At 48.8% G+C, this 21,572-nt stretch overlaps 1 protein-coding gene across 4 annotated transcripts in view; it reads right to left on the minus strand.

Annotated features, from left to right (window-relative positions):
* LOC125434701 (cytosolic carboxypeptidase 1-like) overlaps window positions 1-20,427 on the minus strand; it is a 74,034-nt gene extending 53,607 nt beyond the window's left edge. For all 4 annotated transcript variants that reach the window (XM_048500281.1, XM_048500280.1, XM_048500279.1 and 1 more), the window contains exons 1-3: window positions 20,235-20,427; window positions 13,032-13,103; window positions 847-974 (exon numbers count right to left, since the gene is read on the minus strand). In XM_048500281.1, the coding sequence (XP_048356238.1) occupies window positions 847-974; window positions 13,032-13,063 (160 nt within the window). In that variant the 5' untranslated portion in view covers window positions 13,064-13,103; window positions 20,235-20,427. The remainder of the gene's footprint in view (window positions 1-846; window positions 975-13,031; window positions 13,104-20,234) is intronic.
* Window positions 20,428-21,572: the final 1,145 nt, after the last annotated feature.

The following is a 21,572-nucleotide window of genomic DNA, read 5'->3' on the forward strand; positions in this document are numbered from 1 at the left end:
CCACTCCACCAACACACCCCGAGCGGCAACTGCAGCCCGTGGTGATTCACAGCTGTCTTTAACTACGAAGGTTTCATGGTTCTAAACACACCATGGGGCTTTCCCCACTGACAGAGTTGAACTGGTTTCTACCTAGGTTCGCCTCAGTGAATCCCACTGCCACCAAGCTCAACATTGTTTTGTCTCAGTCCCCCCTGCCCCTGAGAACTGCGACATCCTTGTCGCAGTTATGAACTACACTTTTCTGCCGGAACAAGGTCGATACCGCTTCGAAGCGGGGAAGCATTGAAACGACACCTCATCCAACCAATAACGAGCTGCTTTTGTGGCATGCGCAGAACAGGAGAGTCGTGGCGGGCAGAAAGCGCATGTAACTGTAAACTGTAAAAACTGTAAAAAAAAAAAAAGAACGCTCCCGTTTCCTGCCGTAACACAAGCGCCAATCACGATCAAGGAGCGAAACAGGCACCAAGATGATCCCGCCCACTTAGCTTAGAGGGGGCCAACTCAGTTGCTGTGGGGACAGCCTGGAATCACCCTCCACTGAAGGGAACCGAGTCGACCTTAGCTCCCTTCTGTAGTGGGGAAAGCCCCCATCTTGTGTATCTAGCCCCTCTAACCTACTTTGGAACGACAGCAGGGTTTGGTTCCCACTGCTGTTTTCCTAGATGTACCTGTTGGGATTATTGGCTCCTAGATACCGTAACAAATCTACAGAATTAAACCTGTGCCTAAAAGTGAAATGTAGTACATATCAGCTAAGAAAGGAAAGCAAAGTTTATCGAAAAGAAGAAAATCAAGGCGATGTGATTTGGGATGAATTTAATATGCTGCACTCGTATTTACCTTGACTTTGAGTCAGATGGAGTATCTTTGATGTTACATATCTGGCAGAGTCCGTTTCCACCAAACATTCTGCGTTGATCTTCTCAAGTTGTGTCAATAAACTTACAATCCGAGAATTGTTAGTTACGCTATAAAGGGGGAAATATTATATCATAAACACAGAAACAGTGTAAACAGTTTACTTGTGCTGTAAGAGTCTGCCCCCACCCACACCCATAGTATAGCCCAGGGGTCTGCAACCTGAGGCTCCGGAGCCGCATGCGGCTCTTTCAGCCTTTTACTGTGGCTCCGCGTGGCCTGGAGGTCAGAGGGTAGCGTGGGCATGTCCCTCCAGCCCTCCAGAGAAGTGCTGGAAGGAAAGGTGAGTGGAGGGGCCGAACCGGAGGCGGCTCCATGCGTGAGGGAACCGCTTTTCGCGTCCCCTCCACTCAAGTCTCCTTCCAGCTCTGCTCTGGAGGGCTGGAGGGACACGTCCACGCTGCCCTCCAACCCCTGGACGTCGGAGGGTAGTGTGGGCGTGTCCCTCCAGAGCAGCCACCATCCCCCCTCTGCCCCACGGAGCAGGCGGCTGCCTGCTCCATCAGGCAGAAGGGGTTTTTCCTGCCCGGTGCCTCCACCCCCTAGCGCTGGAAGAAAAGATGAGTGGAGGGGCTGAAACGGAGGTGGATCTTCGGGGTCATGGAAAACGGGTCCAAATGGCTCTTTAGGTGGTAAAGGTTGCTGACCCCTGGTATACCCTGAAGACTGTTAACATTACAGCTATGTTATTTGCATCCAGGAGAATCACAAAAAGATTCTTATGGGTTGCAAGTTAAGACTTCCCATAAGCCGGAGATTTTACTGTAAAATTGTGTAGTTGACACAACAGTAGCTTTACATAGGATTATCACAGCCAGCTTGGTCTTTGCTAGGAATTGGGAAGCAAAAACAAAACAAAACAAAAAACAGGACCCAAATTTACAACTGGCTGATGAAAGTAAGAGAAACCTACAGTCTGGTGAAACTAATACCCTACCAAAAAACAGAGATATTTCTGGACTCATTATGGCCAAGGATTCTGCAGGAAATGTAACTTGCAGCAATGTGAGAGAGAGCAATTCTTAATTTCACACTATTTTAGTTCCTGTCCGGAAATTTCAGTGTCTATGTACTCAATCACGTGGATAAAACAGGTTCCAAATTATTAAATATTGAAAGATCCTGAGGGGGCGGGGCTAAGGGGGCAGCGCCCTGCCACCAAACCCCGCCTCCAGGTTGTCACTAGGCGTGTTCTCCGGGCACCATTTCTGGTCCTAGCTGAATAGCATTATATTTAATCTTGAATCAAGCCTAGAGTGTGGATCAAAAATCCACACACAGGTCAGGAACAGATGAGTGAGTTATTTTAACAAACCTGAATAAGGCCCAAGGGTTACAGGTCACACATGCAAATCAAACTTGCTAACTGCACCCTTTACACTTGTTAACAGGCAAATGGTTCATCCCCACCCCTGGAGATTCCACAGGTAGGTAGGTAGGTAGGTAGGTAGGGAGGGAGGGAGGGAGGGAGGGAGGGAGGTATCTATCTATCTATCTATCTATCTATCTATCTATCTATCTATCTATCTATCTATCTATCTATCTATCTATCTATCTATCTATCTATCTATCTATTTATTTATTGGTTATATTTATACACCGCCCTCCCCCGGAGGGCTCAGGGCGGTGAACAGTAAAACATAAATAGAGCACATAAGACCAAGACTAAAAACCATTAAATTAGCTTTCTGGCTCTATAGAAAATAAAACCCCATCTCATTAAAACGCAACATACTAAAAACCACATGACAGATGGCACCTACTATGAAATCCCCTGAAGAGAAAGGGAAGGGGACGGCAGGGTCCACTGATGTTGTAAAAGAAGGGGAGCCCATCAGCAACCAGCCTCCGCAAAGGCCCGGCGAAACAGCTCAGTCTTGCAGGCCCTGCGGAAATCATTGAGATCCTGCAGGGCCCTGACAGCTGGAGGGAGAGCGTTCCACCAGGCCGGGGCCAGAGCTGTAAAAGCTCTGGCCCAGGTAGAGACTAGCCGCATCATATATACTCCACTTGTTTTACTACCATCAGATCCTCTGAAGATGCCAGCCACAGATGCAGGCCAAACGTCAGGAGAAAATGCTACTGGAACACGGCCATACAGCCCGGAAACCCCACAACGTCCCAGTGATTCTGGCCATGAAAGTCATCGACAACACATTGGTTACAGGAAACATTAATTTTTAGCAAGTTATATAGGGGAATTACCTACTCCTCTCCCAACAACAGAAACAACACCTGCAATTTTGAAAGAGGAATGCCCATGGAGATCTTGTACAACTCCATTTTGAAATCCTCTGGGCCATTTTGGAGGTTGCTAGTCAACCACAGCGGTACTGCCAAGCCTCGGTTTCTGTCAGTCCGAAGATGGCGTGGGGGGAGAGAGGATACTGGGAAAGGAAAATACTGAGCAGGGAGGAAGGAAACGGGGAAAGGAAAGGTTGAAGGGAGGGACAGAAAAAGGAAGTTAGGCAGGTGAGAGAGAAAGGGGGAAACTGCCAGGACAGGGAAGGGTTAAAAAAAATTAAAGTTGGTATGTGAGGTCATTTAAGGGTTTAAGGTACGGGTTTGAAAGATCAAGGAAGTAGGGAAAGGGGGGAGGCTATGAGGGCTGCCAAGGAAAAGGAAAGAGGAAACACTGTGGGGAAAGGGTACAGGTGGGCAGGCACATAAGTAGGGTGGGACATGCCAGGACTTGTGCTGGGGCCCCCCATGATTGGGGGGCCCTGGCTGCCCCTTTGTGAGAAAGGAAGAGGGTCATTGCGTGATGCTCTGCGGCTCACCCAATTAACAATAGCTTCCTGGAGGTGAAGGGAACCGTGTCATCTGGACCAATGTTGGGATTCAAATAAATTAACAACCGGTTCCGGTGGTGAGATTCAAATAACATAAACAACTGGTTGTTTACAAGCACCATTTCAACAACCAGTTCTGCCGAAGTGGTGCAAACCTGCTGAATCCCAACCACTGATCTGGACCCAATACAGACTCAGACTGGAGGGTAGAGGGAGCTAAAGGCACTCGAGACACTTTGCAGGGAAATCGGCGGCAATTAATTTGGCAATAATTTTGCCTAGCAAGTTGATATTATTCAATATTCCTGACTATATAGCAGCAGTGGCGTGGGAGGTTAAGAGCTCGTGTATCTAATCTGGAGGAACCGGGTTTGATTCCCCGCTCTGCTGCCTGAGCTGTGGAGGCTTATCTCGGGAATTCAGATTAGCCTGCGCACTCCCACACACGCCAGCTGGGTGACCTTGGGCTAGTCACAGCTTCTCGGAGCTCCCTCAGCCCCACCCACCTCACAGGGTGTGAGGGGGGAAGGGCAAGGAGACTGTCAGCCCCTTTGAGTCTCCTGCAGGAGAGAAAGGGGGGATATAAATCCAAACTCTTCTTCTTCTTCTTCTATATGATCTCACTGGCATTCGGAAATGGAGCAAAGAGCTGCTCTGCTATTCCCACACTTTAAAAAAAAAGTGGTCTGCTCTTGGATTTTCAATAGCAGGTGGGGTGCTGGAGTTCAACAGGTAAAAATCCAATCCATTGTGCAGGGTTGCCAATCTCCAGGTGGGGTCTGGAGATCATCCACACTCACAATTAATCTTCAGGCAGCCTAACAGTTGCTTGGAATTGCGGGGCGGGGGGGGGGGGCGGGGGGCACAGTTTCAGCCCTTGCTCTGGGAGGCATTTTTCTGTAGATGGGCCCCTGTAGGTGGGAAGTGATTTGCTGCCTGCTAGTCCATATGGATCTACTGCAAATGCAACACAGGAAGGGGATGCTATGGTGTCAAAGTTTGGGGGTCGTGCTCTGTAGTCTTGCAGTTAATCTCCTTTGCAGTTCATTCTCCTTTGCAGTCGTGGTTTGTCGCTTTTGTAGTTATGTTCTGTAGTCTATCCCTTTTTGTAGCTAAATTCTGTAGCCGATCCCTTTTGATAGATAGATAGATATTTATTATTACGGCCTTTTGGCCAGCCAATAGTTTAGAATCAGAGTACATGTGAATGCATAGCACTCCACTTATACAAAAATATAATATAAATTAAAATCCATTATAAAATCTATTAATAAATAACATTAGCTTCAGGCATTATTACAGTCCTCATCACACAGTGCGGCTCTTTGTTTTAATAAGGAACTACGCTTGTTGTGTACCAGTATGCAAAATTTAGCTACCTTCTGTGAGATGGCAGAAACACGATCTTCTAGTAATATTCTTACAGAATTGTGATCCGAAGTTATCTATGAATGGATATACATGACAAGTTAACAATGGTTGGATCAACAGCTTCCTTTCACCTTCATGTAACTTGCAATGCAGTAAGATATGTGACATTGAGTCTACTTCCCCTGAGCCGCATTACCACAGGTTCTCCTGTGCCTTGGAATGTTTTGGAATCGTCTCTCCATCAGATTAGCTGGATGGGAAGGCATCAGCGAGCCCTAGAAAAGCCCATCGGCTTCTTGGTTGATGTTATTAATGGATAGATAAGGTGCAGCTGGAAATACCTATCCATGATTTTAGTGGTTTATATAGGACAGGTAGCCGGGGAAATCTGTGTTTGCAAACTCAATGTCAGTAAGATCGCTGGTGGACCATACCCATTGCTCTGCTACTTCCAATCTCCAAAAGTTGCATTGGATCAAGACCACACTGTCTGAGTTTTGATGTAATCTTTTCTAGCCATCTAGGGTAGGGTGTTGCTGCCAATAATGAAGGCATTAATCCCTGGGGACAGGAAAGTACTTTAAGCCAGTATTTGATGGTTAATTTCCAAAAGATGGTCTCAACTTTGGCCATCCCTGCTTCTTGCCTTAATACCACATTGGCTGTACATTTCGGTGTATTAAACAAGTATCTCAGAAAAATCGATAGGACTCTCTCCAAAGGCACAAAATCTGAAATCATTGCCAACGGAGCACCATAGGTCAATTGGGCTAAGGCTTTGGCCTCAAACAGTCTAACTGCACTTGGGATGAATCTGTTCCCCTGTGAGCGAAAAAACCTCAAGATTGCCTGTGAACTTCTTTGAGCCGATTGAATAACTGATTGAGATCCCTTTTGAAAATTTTGTAGTTTTCTTCCAGCTTAGGTAGCAGTTAGTTTGTAAGCTCAGAGTAGGTGTTCTGATTTTTGTAGCCGTTAGTAGTTAGCTGCCCTTAGATGATCTATTGTGGATCCCATAGGGCAGTGGTGGCGAACCTTTGGCACTCCAGATCCTATGGACTACAATTCCCATCAGCCCCTGCCAGCAATTGGCCATGCTGGCAATTGGCCATGCTGACAGGGGCTGATGGGAATTGTAGTCCATAACATCTGGAGTGCCAAAGGTTCGCCACCACGGCCATAGGGCATAGTGTTGTTTTTTGCTTGAGCTAGTAGTGGGGAGAGGTGGTTGTTTATGATGTTATATAGTTATGAGTGGTTCTGTGATCTACTTCACAATTATTTAGATGCTTTATTCTCTTTACTTAAATGTAAATAAATGTATGTATAGCAAACGTATGTATAGCAAATGTATGTATAGCAAAAATGTATGTATAGCAAAACATTTGTAAAGTAAGGGCATATTGTTGGTCTGCCTGCCTGCCAGCCAAGCAGAAGTCCACCGGGTGAGCTGCCGCCTGCTGCCACTGGGAAGGAGTGAGAGTCCTTCCCCACTCACCCCATTGGAAACACCTGCAGGGGGTGGGGCCTGGCAGCTACAACAGGAGTTCCACCAGCAGCCCAAGGCAGCCAGCCTGTTCAGCCCTGCCTGGGACAGACCCTCCTGTTGGTCTGCCTGCCTGCCAGCCAAGCAGAAGTCCACCGGGTGAGCTGCCGCCTGCTGCCACTGGGAAGGAGTGAGAGTCCTTCCCCACCCACCCCATTGGAAACACCTGCTGGAGGTGGGGCCTGCCTGGCCAGCTACAACAGGGAGTTCCACCAGCAGCCCAAGGCAGCCAGCCTGTTCAGCCCTGCCTGGGACAGGATCCTCCTGTTGGTCTGCCTGCCTGCCTGCCAGCCAAGCGGAAGTCCACCTGATGAGCTGCCGCCTGCTGCCACTGGGAAGGAGTGAGAGTCCTTCCCTACCCACCCCATTGGAAACATCTGCAGGGGGGGTGGGGCCCTGGCAGCTGGCTAACAGGAGTTCCAATCTGTAGCAGCCCACCTGGTCCTGGTGGCGGGAACCTTGTGCCTGTCGCCCTGGCTTAGGTGTGATTGGCAGTATTGGACCCTGAACCCCGGACAACATCGGCAGGAAGAAATGGCAGTGATTCCTGACCCGATGTATAGTTTGAAATGGGATCTTACCCTCCCCATCGGGTCATCATTGCCATCTTTGTTGTCGTCGCTGTTATTGCTAATTGATGCACTAGCACTTCTATAGAAATTATAGTATTGGTATTGGCTGTACTCTAGCGCTAGGATTAGTGGCTGCCGGAATCAGATAACAGAAAGTGTTGGGAATGATTGTCGGCAAGGCCAATAGATTTAATTATATTTGTATATGTGTATGCATAAGTTAGGGTTGGAGTAGGTAGTACCATAAGAGGTACCAAGTTAGTTTATTAGACTTTTATATGGGAGGAGATGGCAGCGAGGGGGCAGTGTGGGGGGCAGGGAGATCCCAGTATTGTGGGGACGGGGTAGATATGCGGGTGCGAGGGGGCATTATGGAGAGAAGGGGGGGGAGATGCATTTATGCTCGTCCCCTTTCTGGCCTCCGGCCTATCCCGAGAGATGCTTGGGCAGAGAGGCTCCAGGTATACCCTGCCCTTTCAGCCTGGTGTGCTGGATTTCAATGCCAGGTCCATTAATAATAAGACCGCAACGCTCGAGATTTTCTCAGGCGCAGCCTGATGGACCCTGGGCCTGCATCACCGTAGACCTGGAGTGCGAGAGAGGCTTAGACGGTCGCCTATGAATGCGATCATGCGCCCCCCAGGTTTTCGCTTTGTGTCCACCAGCCTCGAACACAGGGCCGGGGAGGTGTGGCGATGGTTCATCCTGGAGATTCCCATCGCCTTCAGGGGGGCAGTCCCCTGCCCCTCCAAATTCCCCGGATTCGAAAGTGTGCTGGATTGGAGTGGCTGTCAGGGGAGAGGTTGGCCGTCCTCTTGGTGTACCCACGGTCGCCTAGCGCACCTGAGGACGGCCTGCCACACGCGGCTGCTGGAAGGCGGTGGTCGAGTGGGCGTTGCTGATTCCCGCCGACTTATTGTCTTGGGGACTTCAACGGTCCATGTGGGACGCCGCCTCATGTTCAGCAGCAGTGGACCTGGTGTCATCCATGGCGCACGCTGGGACTCTCCCCTTCTAAAACACCGCTTCCACCCATGAAGCTGGTCACACACTTTGGATCTGGTTTTGGGCGAGGAGTGAACATGAGTGCGTATCCCTCTGTTAACAGAGTGCCATGGTCCGGACCATTTTGCCCTGAAGGTTCGGGTGGACTGGCCGCGCCAACCTCTGGTCTAGGGCTGACCGGACTCTATTCTACGTCCGCCCTCACGAAGACTTATGGAACCGGCTAGGTTCCTGAATGCTTTGCGGGACCCTGAGTCCTCCTGGCACCCTCGGGATGAGCAGGTGACAGACTGGAATTCCAGACTGTCTGATGCCATCGAGGAAATTGTTCCAGGCGCCCTCTGCGCCCCCGTTCACCTGACGGGCTCCTTGGTATACCGAGGGAGCTGCGCCAAATGAAACGGGAACTCCAGGACGGCTAGAGCGAGAGTGTGGAGGAAGTCTACCAGAACGAAGTGGCGCGAACTAACTTATAGGACGCGAGTTATGAAAGCCTATGAGTTGGCGTATACGGAGGAGGCGAAGAATGTCCATTTCTCGTCTCCTCCCTCAGCATCTGCTAGCTCTCGCCCGGCACAATTTATTTCGGATTGTTCGATCCCTCTCCTCCTTGCTGGAGCGATCTATAAATTCCCAATTGACTATTGGCTGTGAGGCATTTCAGAGCTTTTTTGTAGGAGAATAAAGTCTGGCGTCACTCCGGCGGGACCTCTTCCGACCACAATTGATACAGTAAAAGGAACTCGTAGGCTCTCGTGCGTGTCTTTGGGTCCCAAGTCTGGACCGGTTTTCCCTACTCATGCGAGTCTGATGTTGACACAGAGTCCTAGCTGCTGTTAGACCTACCTACCTGTCCACTCTGGATCCGCGGCCTCCTCTTGGCTGGATACAAAAGCTTGCCGGGAGGAGTTCACGACCCCACCTGTTGAACCAATGGGGTCAACTGCTCCCTTGAGCAAGGAGTGTTCTCGGGTGGTGGGTTGAAGGAGGCAGATGGTCCGCCCACCTCTTGCAGCAAGCACCAACTTTAGATCCTGGCGATCTGGCCAATTACCGCCCGTTTCGAACTTGTCGATTCTTGGGGAAGGTAATTGAGAGAGTGGTGTTGGAGCAGCTTCAGGGCTTCCTGGAGGACGCTGTCGGGTGCTCGATCCCTTCCAGTCCGAAGCTTCCGTGGCTGGGCATGGGATGGAGACCGTCCTCATTGCCATCACAGACATGCTCCGCATGCAGCTAGACCAAGAGGCGGATGGTGGCGCTGCTTGTGATACTTGATCTCACAGCAGCGTTTGATGCTGGTGCGATCACGACCTTTTGATCCACCGCCTGGCAGCCTCTGGAGTCTTGAGGGCATTGTCATCCAAATGGATTGCCTCGTTTCTTCTACCAGGGTCGGGGTCGAAAGCAGGTATGGTGGGAAGGGGTTGAGGGCCTCCCAGAGAGCCTCCCACTTAGTTGTGGGGTTCCTCAGGGGGCCTTGCTTTCCCCGGGCTTTTATTTCAGCATCTACATCGCGATCCCTCTGCTCAGCTGGTGCTGGAGCTTTGGGCTGGTCTGTCACCAATATGCAGTTGACACCTGGTCAGCTCATTCTGATGTTGATGGAGAGGGGGGCGGCCTCTGCCCCCCTGCAGCCCTGGCTACAGCATTGTCTGGAGTCAGTCAGCTGGTTGGTTGAAGCAGAGTAGGTTAAAACTTAATCCAACAAGAGCACGGAGGTCCCTCTGTGGCTGGGCGGGGAGAGACCAAGGGAATTCCAGCCGCCTATATTGAGGGGGGGTCGTTTTGGCCCCGGGGCATCTCTGGCTCGTAGCCTGGGGGTCCGCTCTGGACTCTGCCTTGTCAATGGAGAGCCAGGTGGCCCATGTTACCCAGGTTATCGCGTTTTTTCATCTTCGCCAGGCACGGCGGTTGGCTCCCCTATCTCTCCCAGGACTGACTCTAGCCACTGTGATCCATCGCGACATGTCACCTGCAGCGGTTAGATTACTGTAACTCGCTTTCTGTAGGGCTTCCCTTGCGATTACACGATCCGGAAGTTGAAGCTGGTCCAGAATGCAGCGGCACGGCTTCTGACAGGTGAGTGATTACTCAGACCATATCACCCCTCTGTGCTACTGCCCGTCTGCACTGGCTCCCAGTGGAGTTCCTTGGATCAGTCTTCAAGGTGCTGGTAATAACCTTTAAGGCCTTAATGCTGGCATGGGGCCCCTCATATCTCACGTGGGACCGCATCAACCTCTTATGTCCCACATAGGCCACTGCTACGGCAGTGGCAGAATTAGAGCCATGGCGACCCCTAGCCCCGCTGGCGATCGCGGCTGGCCTCGACCTCGGGCCAGGGGTCGCTTTACGGCTCTGGCCCCAGCCTGAAATGGGAATACCTTACCCCATCAGTCCGGGCCCTGCGGGATCTTGGCGAGTTCCGCAGGGCCTGTAGGCTAGAGTATTATTCCTGGCACCGGGCCTTCTGGAGAGGCTGGCGGCTGTTCTACTGCCCCCCACTGGAAACTCTGGCCGATTTCCATCTTTGTCATCTCCGGGTTGGGCAACAGGTGTGACTCCATCTGGGCCCACCTGTTCCCTCCCTTTCTTCTTTCCTCTTTTCCCTTGCTTTTAGCCTTAGGAACGGGCGCCTGTTTGAACTGTTTTATACGGGTTGAATGGCTTGGATTGTTTTAATTATATGTAATTGCTGCCGGGGTTTTAATGTTTACGTTATGTTGTTGAGTTGCTGTTAATAACAGCCATGTTGTTGAGCCGCCTCGAGCCCTTCGGGGAAGAGGCGGCCTATAAATCTAAAATATAAATAAATAAATAAATAAATATGTTGTTTTTTGCTTGAGCTAGTAGTGGGGAGAGATGGTTTGTGTTGTTATATAGTTATGTTATTGTGTTTAAGATGTTATGATCTTGAAAATTGAAAATTGTGAAAGGAAAAGAGGGTTAAAGATCATTTAAAATTTCACAAAAGCTATCAGTTGTTGACAGAAAGACACTAATCTTGAACACTTCTTTTCATAAAATGTAAATACTATAATAGCTTAGCAGAACAGTTTTCAAAAAATGTAAAAAAATGTTCATAGTTCATTTTTATAGGGAAGACTGACCTCTGCATAGAAGTCCCTTACATGCTTTTAGAAGCCAATTCAGAGGGTGCTCAATCCTCAGGAACAGCTTTTCAGGATGGGAAAGGGAACCTCAGAAAAAGCTCATTTGCTCTGCTCGAAGATGTCTGACTCCAAGCAATTATATTTAGATATATACCGTAATAAACCGAATAAGTGAATTCCTCCTATGTCTTTTGTGCTCACTTTACAAGTGCCTCGAGTGTAAAGGATGTATTATTACTAACCAAGATCAAGTTAACTCATGCCACAGTATTCCCCATCACTATGTAATGCACGTCGGACAATGAAAAAAGCTGGCAGGAAGAAAGTTGATACCTTTGAAATGTAATATTGGAGAAGAGTTTCACGGATACTGTGGACTGCCAAAAAGACGTATCAATAGGCTCTAGATAAAATCAAGCCTGAACTTTCCCTAGAAGCTAAAACGACTAAACTGAAACTACTGTACTTTGGTCACACTATAAGGAGACACTAGTCCCCAGAAAAAAACAATAACACTAGAAAAAGTTGGAAGGTAACCGGAAAAGAGGGAGACCCAACATGAGATTTATTAGACTTCTACCCCACCTGGGGTTCAAGGCAGCTGAGATGAATTGACTCAATAAAACACGGTGTCAAACTCGCGGCCCTCCAGATGGTATGGACTACAGTTCCCATCATCCCCTGCCAGCATGATGCTGGCAGGGGATGATGGGAAGTGTAGTCCACACCATCTGGAGGGCCGCAAGTTTGATACCTACGCAATAAAGGAAGCCACAGACCGCACTCTGGAAGACCTGAACAAGGCTGTTAATGAGACATCATTTTGGAAAACATTAATTCATAGGGTCACCAGAAGTCAGAAACCACTTGACGGCAGTGGCGTACCTAGGCAGACTGGAGCCCTGGGCAAAACCTGAGAAAGAAAGAACACAAGCATTGGCAGGAAGGGGGTGGATTTAAAAGGAAAATCTGGGGAAATGCCTGCTGTCAGGGGGTGCCTGCTGTCAGGGGTGCAATTATTAAGATAGCAGCACCAAAATTTCAGAGTATCTTCGTGAGACCCTACTGATGATACCACCCAGGTTTGGTGAAGTTTGGTTCAGGGGGTCCAAAGTTATGGACCCTCAAAGGTGTAGCCCCCATCTTCTATTAGCTCCCATTGGAAACAATGGGGGATGGGGGCACTCCCTTTGGGAGTCCATAACTTTGGACTCCCTAAACCAAACCTCACCAAACCTGGGTGATATGATCAGGACAGTCTCCCGAAAAATCCCTGAAATTTTGGTGCTGCTATCCTAAAAACTGCGCCCTATGCAGGCCACAAACAGAAAAACACTGAAAATATTAAAAATCCCACAAACGAACTTGCAGTTTTTGCACCCCCCACAAGGCGGTGCCCAGGGCAACTGCCCACTTCGCCCAATGGGAGGAACGCCTCTGCTTGACGGCACTTAATTCATGCACATCAGAGAATTCAACTCTAGAACTTCTGTCTATACAATCAACTTCTTCATAATGACACAAAAATTCTTACAAAAGCCTATCACGTAATATATACTAGAACTGCAAATCGCTTGATGTTCATGCCCCCTTTCACCTCAGGTAGATTTTAATAGGTATATCTACCTGAAACTTACAACAGTCTCAAAAACCAAGTCAGCCAATAAAAGCAGCCCTAACTATACAATTCTCTATACCTTTTTCTTACCTTTTCTCTGATGCTGGTCTTAATTTATTCATCTTGGAAAGATCAGTTGCTCACACCGACATCTCAGGTGATCTATAAAAACAATAAGGATTGCAGCATTTGGCATGAAAACTTGACATTGTAAACGCCGCAAAAGAATTCATGTGATAATTAGATACGGCACTGATCAACTCTGGAATCAGTAGGTAGTGGCAAAATCCAAATACTCGGTAGAGAATGAGGGGAAAGTGTCATTGGGAACGACAAACTCAAGGAGAGGGAGAGACAGTCGGGAGGTCATCTTGAACAATGTAGCTAGAGGCAGGAAAACAACTAGTTAACAGAGCAAGAAACTAGGAAGACTGGTTGTTGTGGGTTTTCCAGCTGGGGAAGCAGAGGATGGAGAAGGTTTGTTAGCTGCTGGCTCTGCATGCTGCACAAACCATAAAGAACAGAAGTGTGTACCTGAACGCCTCCTTATTGATGGAGGCCCAGGTAACACACATGGTCTATCTCTATCATCTACGCTGTGCAAAGCAACTGGAGCCTTACCTATCCCAGGCTGACCTGGCCACAGTAATCCATACAATGGTGACCTCTCGGTTAGATTATTGCAACTCATTTCATGCAGGGCTTGATCTGGAAACTCACTAGTCCAAAATGCAGCAGCACAGGTCCTTACAGAGACCCCATGGGGCACACATACTCAACCAATGCTGTCTCAGCTGCATTGGCTCCAGGCGGAGCACTAGGTCAGGCTCCAGGTTTTGGTGTTAACCTTTAAAGCCCTGGATGGACTGGGGCCTGCATATTTACAGGACCGCTTCTTCCATTATGCCCCTTGAAGGCCACTACACTCAGCAAATGAAAATCTGTTGGTGATTCCCGGCCCAAGGGAAATCCGGTTTGCCTCCACCAGGGGCAGGGACTTTGTGGTGGAACGCTCTGTGTGGAGAGACCAAAGCCCTGCAAGTTTTAAAGCAATTCTGCAGGACTTATAAGATGGAGCTATTCCAACAGACATATGGTTGAGATCAGTGGTGGGATCCAAAAATTTTAGTAACAGGTTCCCATGGTGGTGGGATTCAAACTCTGGCGTAGCGCCAATGGGGCTGGGCGGGGCACGACGGGGCCTGGTGGGGCATTCCGGGGGCGGGGCATTCCTGGGCGGGGCTGTGGCAAGGACGCAGCCTGCCACGCACGCCGGTGCACCTCCTGCTAGACTGCTTCAAGTTCTGCACGCTACTGCTGAGAGGAGGGGCGTAACTAAGGCAAAAAGCACGTGGCAAAATCACCAATTAGTAACCCCCTCTCGGCACACACAAATCATTAGTAACCTACTCTCGGGAACCTGTGAGAACCTGCTGGATCCCACCTCTGGTTGAGATATCTCCTTCCGTTTTTTCCCTCCCTTTCTTCCCCTTCCCTTCCTTCTTACTTTTCTTTAAAATATTTCTTTTTCCTAATCCCAGATATATCTAGAGAATGAGTTTTAAGTATTTCCTGTTGACTTATATTGTTTTTAACTGAGACTGTAAATTGCCCTGAGCCTATGTTCATACTCTAAGATTTGAAACTATTAAGAATTTCAGCCATCGCACGCAGGCTATTTGCCCTGAGTTCGATCCACTGGGCAGTGAATTTAATTTCCTGCTTCCCCACAGTATCTTGGTACATTCATTCACTTCCTGAGGTTTGCAAAAAAAAAAAATGAGAAAGATTGCAGCAAAGTGGTTGTTGTGGGTTTTCCAGGCTTTGTGGTTGTGGTCTGGTAGATCTTGTTCCTAACATTTTGCCTGCATCTGTGGCTGGCATCTTCAGAGGTGTATCACAGAGAGAAGTCTACAGACTTTTCTCTGTGATACACCTCTGAAGATGACAGCCACAGATGCAGGTGAAACGTTAGGAACAAGATCTACCAGACTACAGCCACACAGTCTGGAAAACCCACAACAACCAGTTGAATCCAGGCATGAAAGCCTTTGACAATATACTGCAGCACAGCTTTGTGGTTACTTTGTGGGTGGAAAAGTTGGGATTTTCCTTGCCTGGCTCATACAGCACCCATTTCCCCCAGGGTAGCCATTTTCTCTCTCTACTACAGAGGGCTTTGATAACTTTATATCAATATACCATTATATCAAAATTTGTATTCTAAATTTTGAGCTTTCAATTTTAAAAAGCTAGCCGATTTCCTTACAACAATATCTGGAATAAAGCATACCTCCACAATGAAATGGGCTAGAAACTTTTTTTTTTAAGCTAGGAACTCAGAGAACCTGATGTATATTTTTGCAAAATGGTGTATCAATAGAACACTATTAAATCACCTATTGACAAAAACTATCAGGTAATCCAAATGTAGAAGCGTTGTTGGGGGGAAGAATTAGGACTAATAAAAGGAAACACTTCTTCACGCAGCGTGTGATTGGTGTTTGGAATATGATGCCACAGGAGGTGGTGATGGCCACTAACCTGGATAGCTTTAAAAAGGGCTTGGACAGATTTATGGAGAAGTCGATCTATGGCTACCAATCTTGATCCTCCTTGATCTGAGATTGCAAATGCTTTAGCAGACCAGGTGCTCAGGAGCAGCAGCAGCAGCAGAAGGCCATTGCTTTCACCTCCTGCACGTGAGCTCCCAAAGGCACCTGATGGGCCACTGCGAGTAGCAGAATGCTGGACTAGATGGACTCTGGTCTGATCCAGCAGGCCAGTTCTTATGTTCTTATGTTGTTACTGTGCTGTATAATAGCTGCAGCAGCAACAGGAAACCGGGTCCGGGTAAAAGGCAGATCCAGATTATTTTAAATGGATCCGCATGAAATCCTATGATTTTTCCATTGGAGTGAAATGAAACCACCATGAAACTATAGAGCATGTCTTGGTCTACAGGCAACATCAAAACAATCGCGCATGTCACGCTCTGCGTCATCGCAGTGGCGCAAAAACCTGCTTGAAAGAGGATGGATCCTCATAATTTTTGCACTAAGTCACACCCAAATCACCACCACATCACAGCCCAAGCTGTAAGCCACATGTCTGAACACAATAATCACACATCTCATGCTCCATGGCGCAGCAGTGGCGCAAAAATGTGGTTTAAAAGCATGGATCCTCATGATTTTTTCACTTGGTCGCCCCAAAATCACGAGCACATCGCAGCTTTGCCACATATATGAACACAATGACCACGCATACTATGCTCAGTTGCGCCACAATGGTGCAAAAACCAGCCAGATCCAGATTATTTTAAACGGATCCTCAAGAATTCATATGATTTTTCCATTGGAATGAAATGAAACCATCATGAAACTATAGAGCATGTCAAAGGCTCATTCCGCACATGCAGAATAATGCACTTTCAAAGTGCTTTCAATGCTCTTTGAAGCTGTGCGGAATGGCAAAATCCACTTGCAAACAGTTGTGAAAATGGTTTGAAAACGCATTATTTTGCATGTGCGGAAGGGGCCTTAGTCTACAGGCAGAACCAAAACAATCACGCATGCCACGCTCCGTGGCACCGCAGTAGTAAAAAACCTGCTTGAAAAACATGAATACTCATAGACTCTCAAGATTTTTGCACTGTCACTCCCAAGGAGCAGCAGTGGCGTAGTGGCTAAGAGCAGTGGCTAAGAGCAGGTGCACTCTGATCTGGAGGAACCGGGTTTGATTCCCAGCTCTGCCGCTTGAGTTGTGGAGGCTTCTCTGGGGAATTCAGATTAGCCTGTGCACTCCCACACACGCCAGCTGGGTGACCTTGGGCTAGTCACAGTTCTTCAGAACTCTCTCAGCCCCACCCACCTCACAGGGTGTTTGTTGTGAGGGGGGAAGGGCAAGGAGATTGTAAGCCCCTTTGAGTCTCCTGCAGGAGAGAAAGGGGGGATATAAATCCAAACTCTTCTTCTTCTTCTTCAAATCAGCAACAAATCATAGTCCAAGCCATTAGCCCCATGTCTGAACACAGCAATCACACATTCAACGCTTCGTAGCGCCGCAGTGGCCCAAAATCTGGCTTGAAAAACGTGGATCCTCCTGATTTTTGAACTATGTCACCCCAAAATAAATAACACATCACAGCTAACACCCTTTGCCACATGTCTGAACACAGCAACCACTAAGTCACCCCAAAATCACCAGCACATCACAGCTCAAGCTGTGAACCACATTTCTGAACATAGCAATCACTCATCCCACACTCCGTGGTGCCACAGCGGCCCAAAAACTTGCTTGAAAAATATGGATCCTTGTGGATCCTCCTGATTTACGCGGTCACTAAATCACCATCACTTCAGAGCCGAAGCCCTTAGCCACATGTCTGAACACAGCAATCATTCATCCCACGCCAGAAGGCCAAGAGTGGCCCAAAAAAATCTGGCTTGAAAAACGTGGATCCTCCTGATTTTTGAACTATGTCACCCCAAAATAAATAACACATCACAGCTAACACCCTTTGCCACATGTCTGAACACAGCAACCACTAAGTCACCCCAAAATCACCAGCACATCACAGCTCAAGCTGTGAACCACATTTCTGAACATAGCAATCACTCATCCCACACTCCGTGGTGCCACAGCGGCCCAAAAACTTGCTTGAAAAATATGGATCCTTGTGGATCCTCCTGATTTTTGCACTTGGTCACCCCTAAATCACCATCACTTCAGAGCCGAAGCCCTTAGCCACATGTCTGAACACAGCAATCATTCATCCCATGCTCCGTGGTGCCACAGTGGCCCAAAAACTTGCTTGAAAAATATGGATCCTTGTGGATCCTCCTGATTTTTGCACTTGGTCACCCCTAAATCACCATCACTTCAGAGCCGAAGCCCTTAGCCACATGTCTGAACACAGCAATCACTCACCCCAAGCTCCGTTGTGCTACAGTGGCTCAAAAACTTGGTCATCCCTAAATCACCATCACATCGCAACCCAGGCTCCAAAAGGTCAGGGGCCACTGATCTATTATGACAGCTATTCAAAGTAGGTCTTTTTCGGTAGTGGTGTTTGGGAAACCCCTGTGAAGTCTGCAGGGCTAGAAAACCAATAGTCTCTACCCTCCTCCCACAAAAAAACCCAGTCAAGTCACCCTGACTCAGCAAACCTTGAAAAAGATAAAAAGTAAAGGGCTTCCTTTCTGACTGCTTTCGTACAAACGGGGATGGCTTAACCAGTTACACGGCCATGCACTCCTTGGAAGAAGGATGGGATAAAAATACAAGAGAAATAAAAATCAACTTGTAACACCGGCATAGCACTGCACATAGATAATTCACCTGCCAACAGACCCCCTCTCTGACCCCCTTTCTATATGGACACATAGCAAAGGAAATGCAAGTGGTCATTAAGGAAAACAGAAAGTCTGCAACTATCTCCCATATCTTCCCTGTTCTCCCTCAAAGCAAGTTCCTCATGCTCCAGAGAACATACAACAGACATAAGAACATAAGAACAAGCCAGTTGGATCAGACCAGAGTCCATCTAGTCCAGCTCTCTGCTACTCGCAGTGGCCCACCAGATGCCTTTGGGAGCTCACATGCAAGATGTGAAAGCAATGGCCTTCTGCGGCTTTTGCTCCCAAGCACCTGGACTGTTAAGGCATTTGCAATCTCAGATCAAAGAGGATCAAGATTGGTAGCCATAAATTGACTTCTCCTCCACAAATCTATCCAAGCCCCTTTTAAAGCTATCCAGGTGAGTGGCCATCACCACCTCCTGTGGCAGCATATTCCAAACACCAATCACACGTTGTGTGAAGAAGTGTTTCCTTTTATTAGTCCTAATTCTTCCCCCCAGCATTTTCAATGGATGCCCCCTGGTTCTAGTATTGTGAGAAAGAGAGAAAAATTTATCTCTGTCAACATTTTCTATCCCACGCATAATTTTATAGACAGAGAGGGCCAGTTCTCCCCAACTGTAGCACTGGTACAGGTAGGAGAAAGCAGTTTCTGCAAGTTTCTACTGAGTGCTATGGGAATTCTCCATAAGTGAATTTGTCCCTTAGGTGTGGTTTATTGGAACTGGTCTGTTTGTTTGTTGTTTTAATTTGGACTGCTGGGAATATTATGGTTTTCCCTTTCCTAGTCCAAATCGTTGGAAGGAACCCTTCCAGGGAGGTAGGCGGGCATAAATAATTAAAACCAACCAACCCAAAGTCTACTGCAAAAAAAATAATTAAAATCAATCAGTTTAAGAACTACCGAAAAGTATTACCACAACTAATCATTACTAACTCGCATCCTCCCTAAACTGGACAGATCATATAGTGTAAAACCTTCTCTAGAACCAGCACTCCTGACAAATAAAAAAGGTGGAGAGCGAGCAGATATGTAACTGATGTTAAGTTAGGAGGTCCTTGGCAAGGGCGAGCCACGCAAACCGGCCGCTTCTGCACATGCAGAATAATGCACTTTCAAGCCACTTCCACAACTGTTTGCAAGTGGATTTTGCTATTCCACACAGTCAAATCCAGCCAGAAAGTGGATTGAAAGTGCATTATTCTGCATGTGCGGAAGGGGCCCAAGGACACAGTCCCACAAGACGACCCTCTCTCCCTTAGCCATGTGCAAAGCCCACCCAATGCCCAGAGCTCCCGCCGCGCCATATTTAAAACCTGCCCGTGTTGAGAAGGACCAGGCAGGGGGGGGGGGACTCGCTAACATGGCTCCCCGGCCCCCCTTCCGCACATGCAGAATAATGCACTTTCAATCCAATTTCAATTCAAGGAGCAGCAGTGGCGTAGGAGGTTAAGAGCTCGTGCATCTAATCTGGAGGAACCGGGTTTGATTCCCAGCTCTGCCGCCTGAGCTGTGGAGGCTTCTCTGGGGAATTCACATTAGCCCGTGCACTCCCACACACGCCAGCTGGGTGACCTTGGGCTAGTCACAGCTTCTCGGCGCTCTCTCAGCCCCACCCACCTCACAGGGTGCTTGTTGTGAGGGGGGGAAGGGCAAGGAGATGGTCAGCCCCTTTGAGTCTCCTGCAGGAGAGATGGGGGGGGATATGAATCCAAACTCCTCCTCCTCCACTTTCAATGCACTTTGCAGCTGTGCGGAATAGCCAGATCCACTGGCAAACAACAGTTGCGAATGTGGACTGGAAGTGCATTATTCTGCAGGTGCGGAAAGGGGGCCAGGGAGGCCTACCTGCCCGTCTCTCCCTCTCCAACGCCGGCTGGGCCTCCTCCGCCTGCAGCCACCTTCAGTGCCCAGCCAGCGCCCACCTACCGGTTGAGAAGGTGGGGAGCAAAGCCAGGTGAGAAGCAGGCGGCAGCGCAGCGCCCCCAAATCACCCCCGCCCGGAGGCATCAAGCCTAAACGGAGGAGGAGGAGGAGGAGGAGGAGGAGGAGGAGGACGCGGCGGCAGGAATCTGTCTGCATCCTGGGGACGTCACTGCGCTCCTCGTCCCTCCCTGCCGGTGCACACTCGCAGGCGCGCGCAGTTGCCGGGCCCCGCGCGCCCCCTCCCGCCCGCCCGCGCGTGCGCGCAGCCAGCCCCGGAGGCTGAACGCCATTGCCTTGGAGTTGGCTTCCCGGCTCTCCTCCCCCGCTTCGGGACAGCCGCTCGGCATCATCTCGCGCCCCACCTTCCCCACGGCGTTGCCTCCCCCATAGAGAACGCGTTGAGGACACACACAAGTGCAAGAGGAAGGAGACTGGCCCTCCAGATGTTATGGACTGCAGCTCCCATCATCCCCTGCCAGCATGATGCTGGCAGGGGGTGATGGGAACTGTAGTCCATAACATCTGGAGGGGCCCGCGAGTTTGACCCCTATCAGGGGTAGGGAACCTGCGGCTCTCCAGATGTTCAGGAACTACAATTCCCATCAGCCCCTACCAGCATGGCCAATTGGCCATGCTGACAGGCTTTGATAGGGTGGGGTCCTGAATATCTGGAAGAGCCTGACCTCGAGACGGATCCCAAATTAGAATAGAATCTTTATTGGCCAAGTGTGATTGGACACACAAGGAATTTGTCTCCGGTGCATATGCTCTCAGTGTACATAAAAGAAAAATACATTTGTCAAGAATCATCAGGTACAGCACTTGGAGGTTGACAATGCCTCTGGATTTGAAAGAGGTGGTGTCTTGGTCTTTAGCAAGCCTGCAAAGCAAGAGAGCTCAGGACTGAGCAGGCATCGCGCGCATCTCTTATGCAACCAGCAGCCTCCTCTAGAGTACAGATAGTATTGTCATCATCTGGGCGCTCTCCCAACCAGCTCAAACACCACGTCTCTACATGGTGTTTCCCCAACTATTACTAAAGAAGAAGAGTTTGGATTTATAGCCCCCCTTTCTCTCCTGCAAGGAGACTCAAAGGGGCTGACAATCTCCTTTCCCTCCCCCCCTCACAACAAACACCCTGTGAGGCCGGTGGGGCTCAGAGAGCTCCCAAGAACTGTGGCTAGCCCAAGGGCACCCAGCTGGTGTGTGCAGGAGCGCACAGGCTAGTCTGAATTCCCCAGATAAGCCTCCACAGCTCAAGTGGCAGAGCAAGGAAGTCTATAAAATTATGCATGGGGTAGAAAATGTTGACAGAGAGAAATTTTTCTCTCTTTCTCACAA

Source organism: Sphaerodactylus townsendi, linkage group LG06, assembly GCF_021028975.2.
Source record: "Sphaerodactylus townsendi isolate TG3544 linkage group LG06, MPM_Stown_v2.3, whole genome shotgun sequence".
Classification (NCBI taxonomy): Eukaryota; Metazoa; Chordata; class Lepidosauria; order Squamata; family Sphaerodactylidae; genus Sphaerodactylus; species Sphaerodactylus townsendi.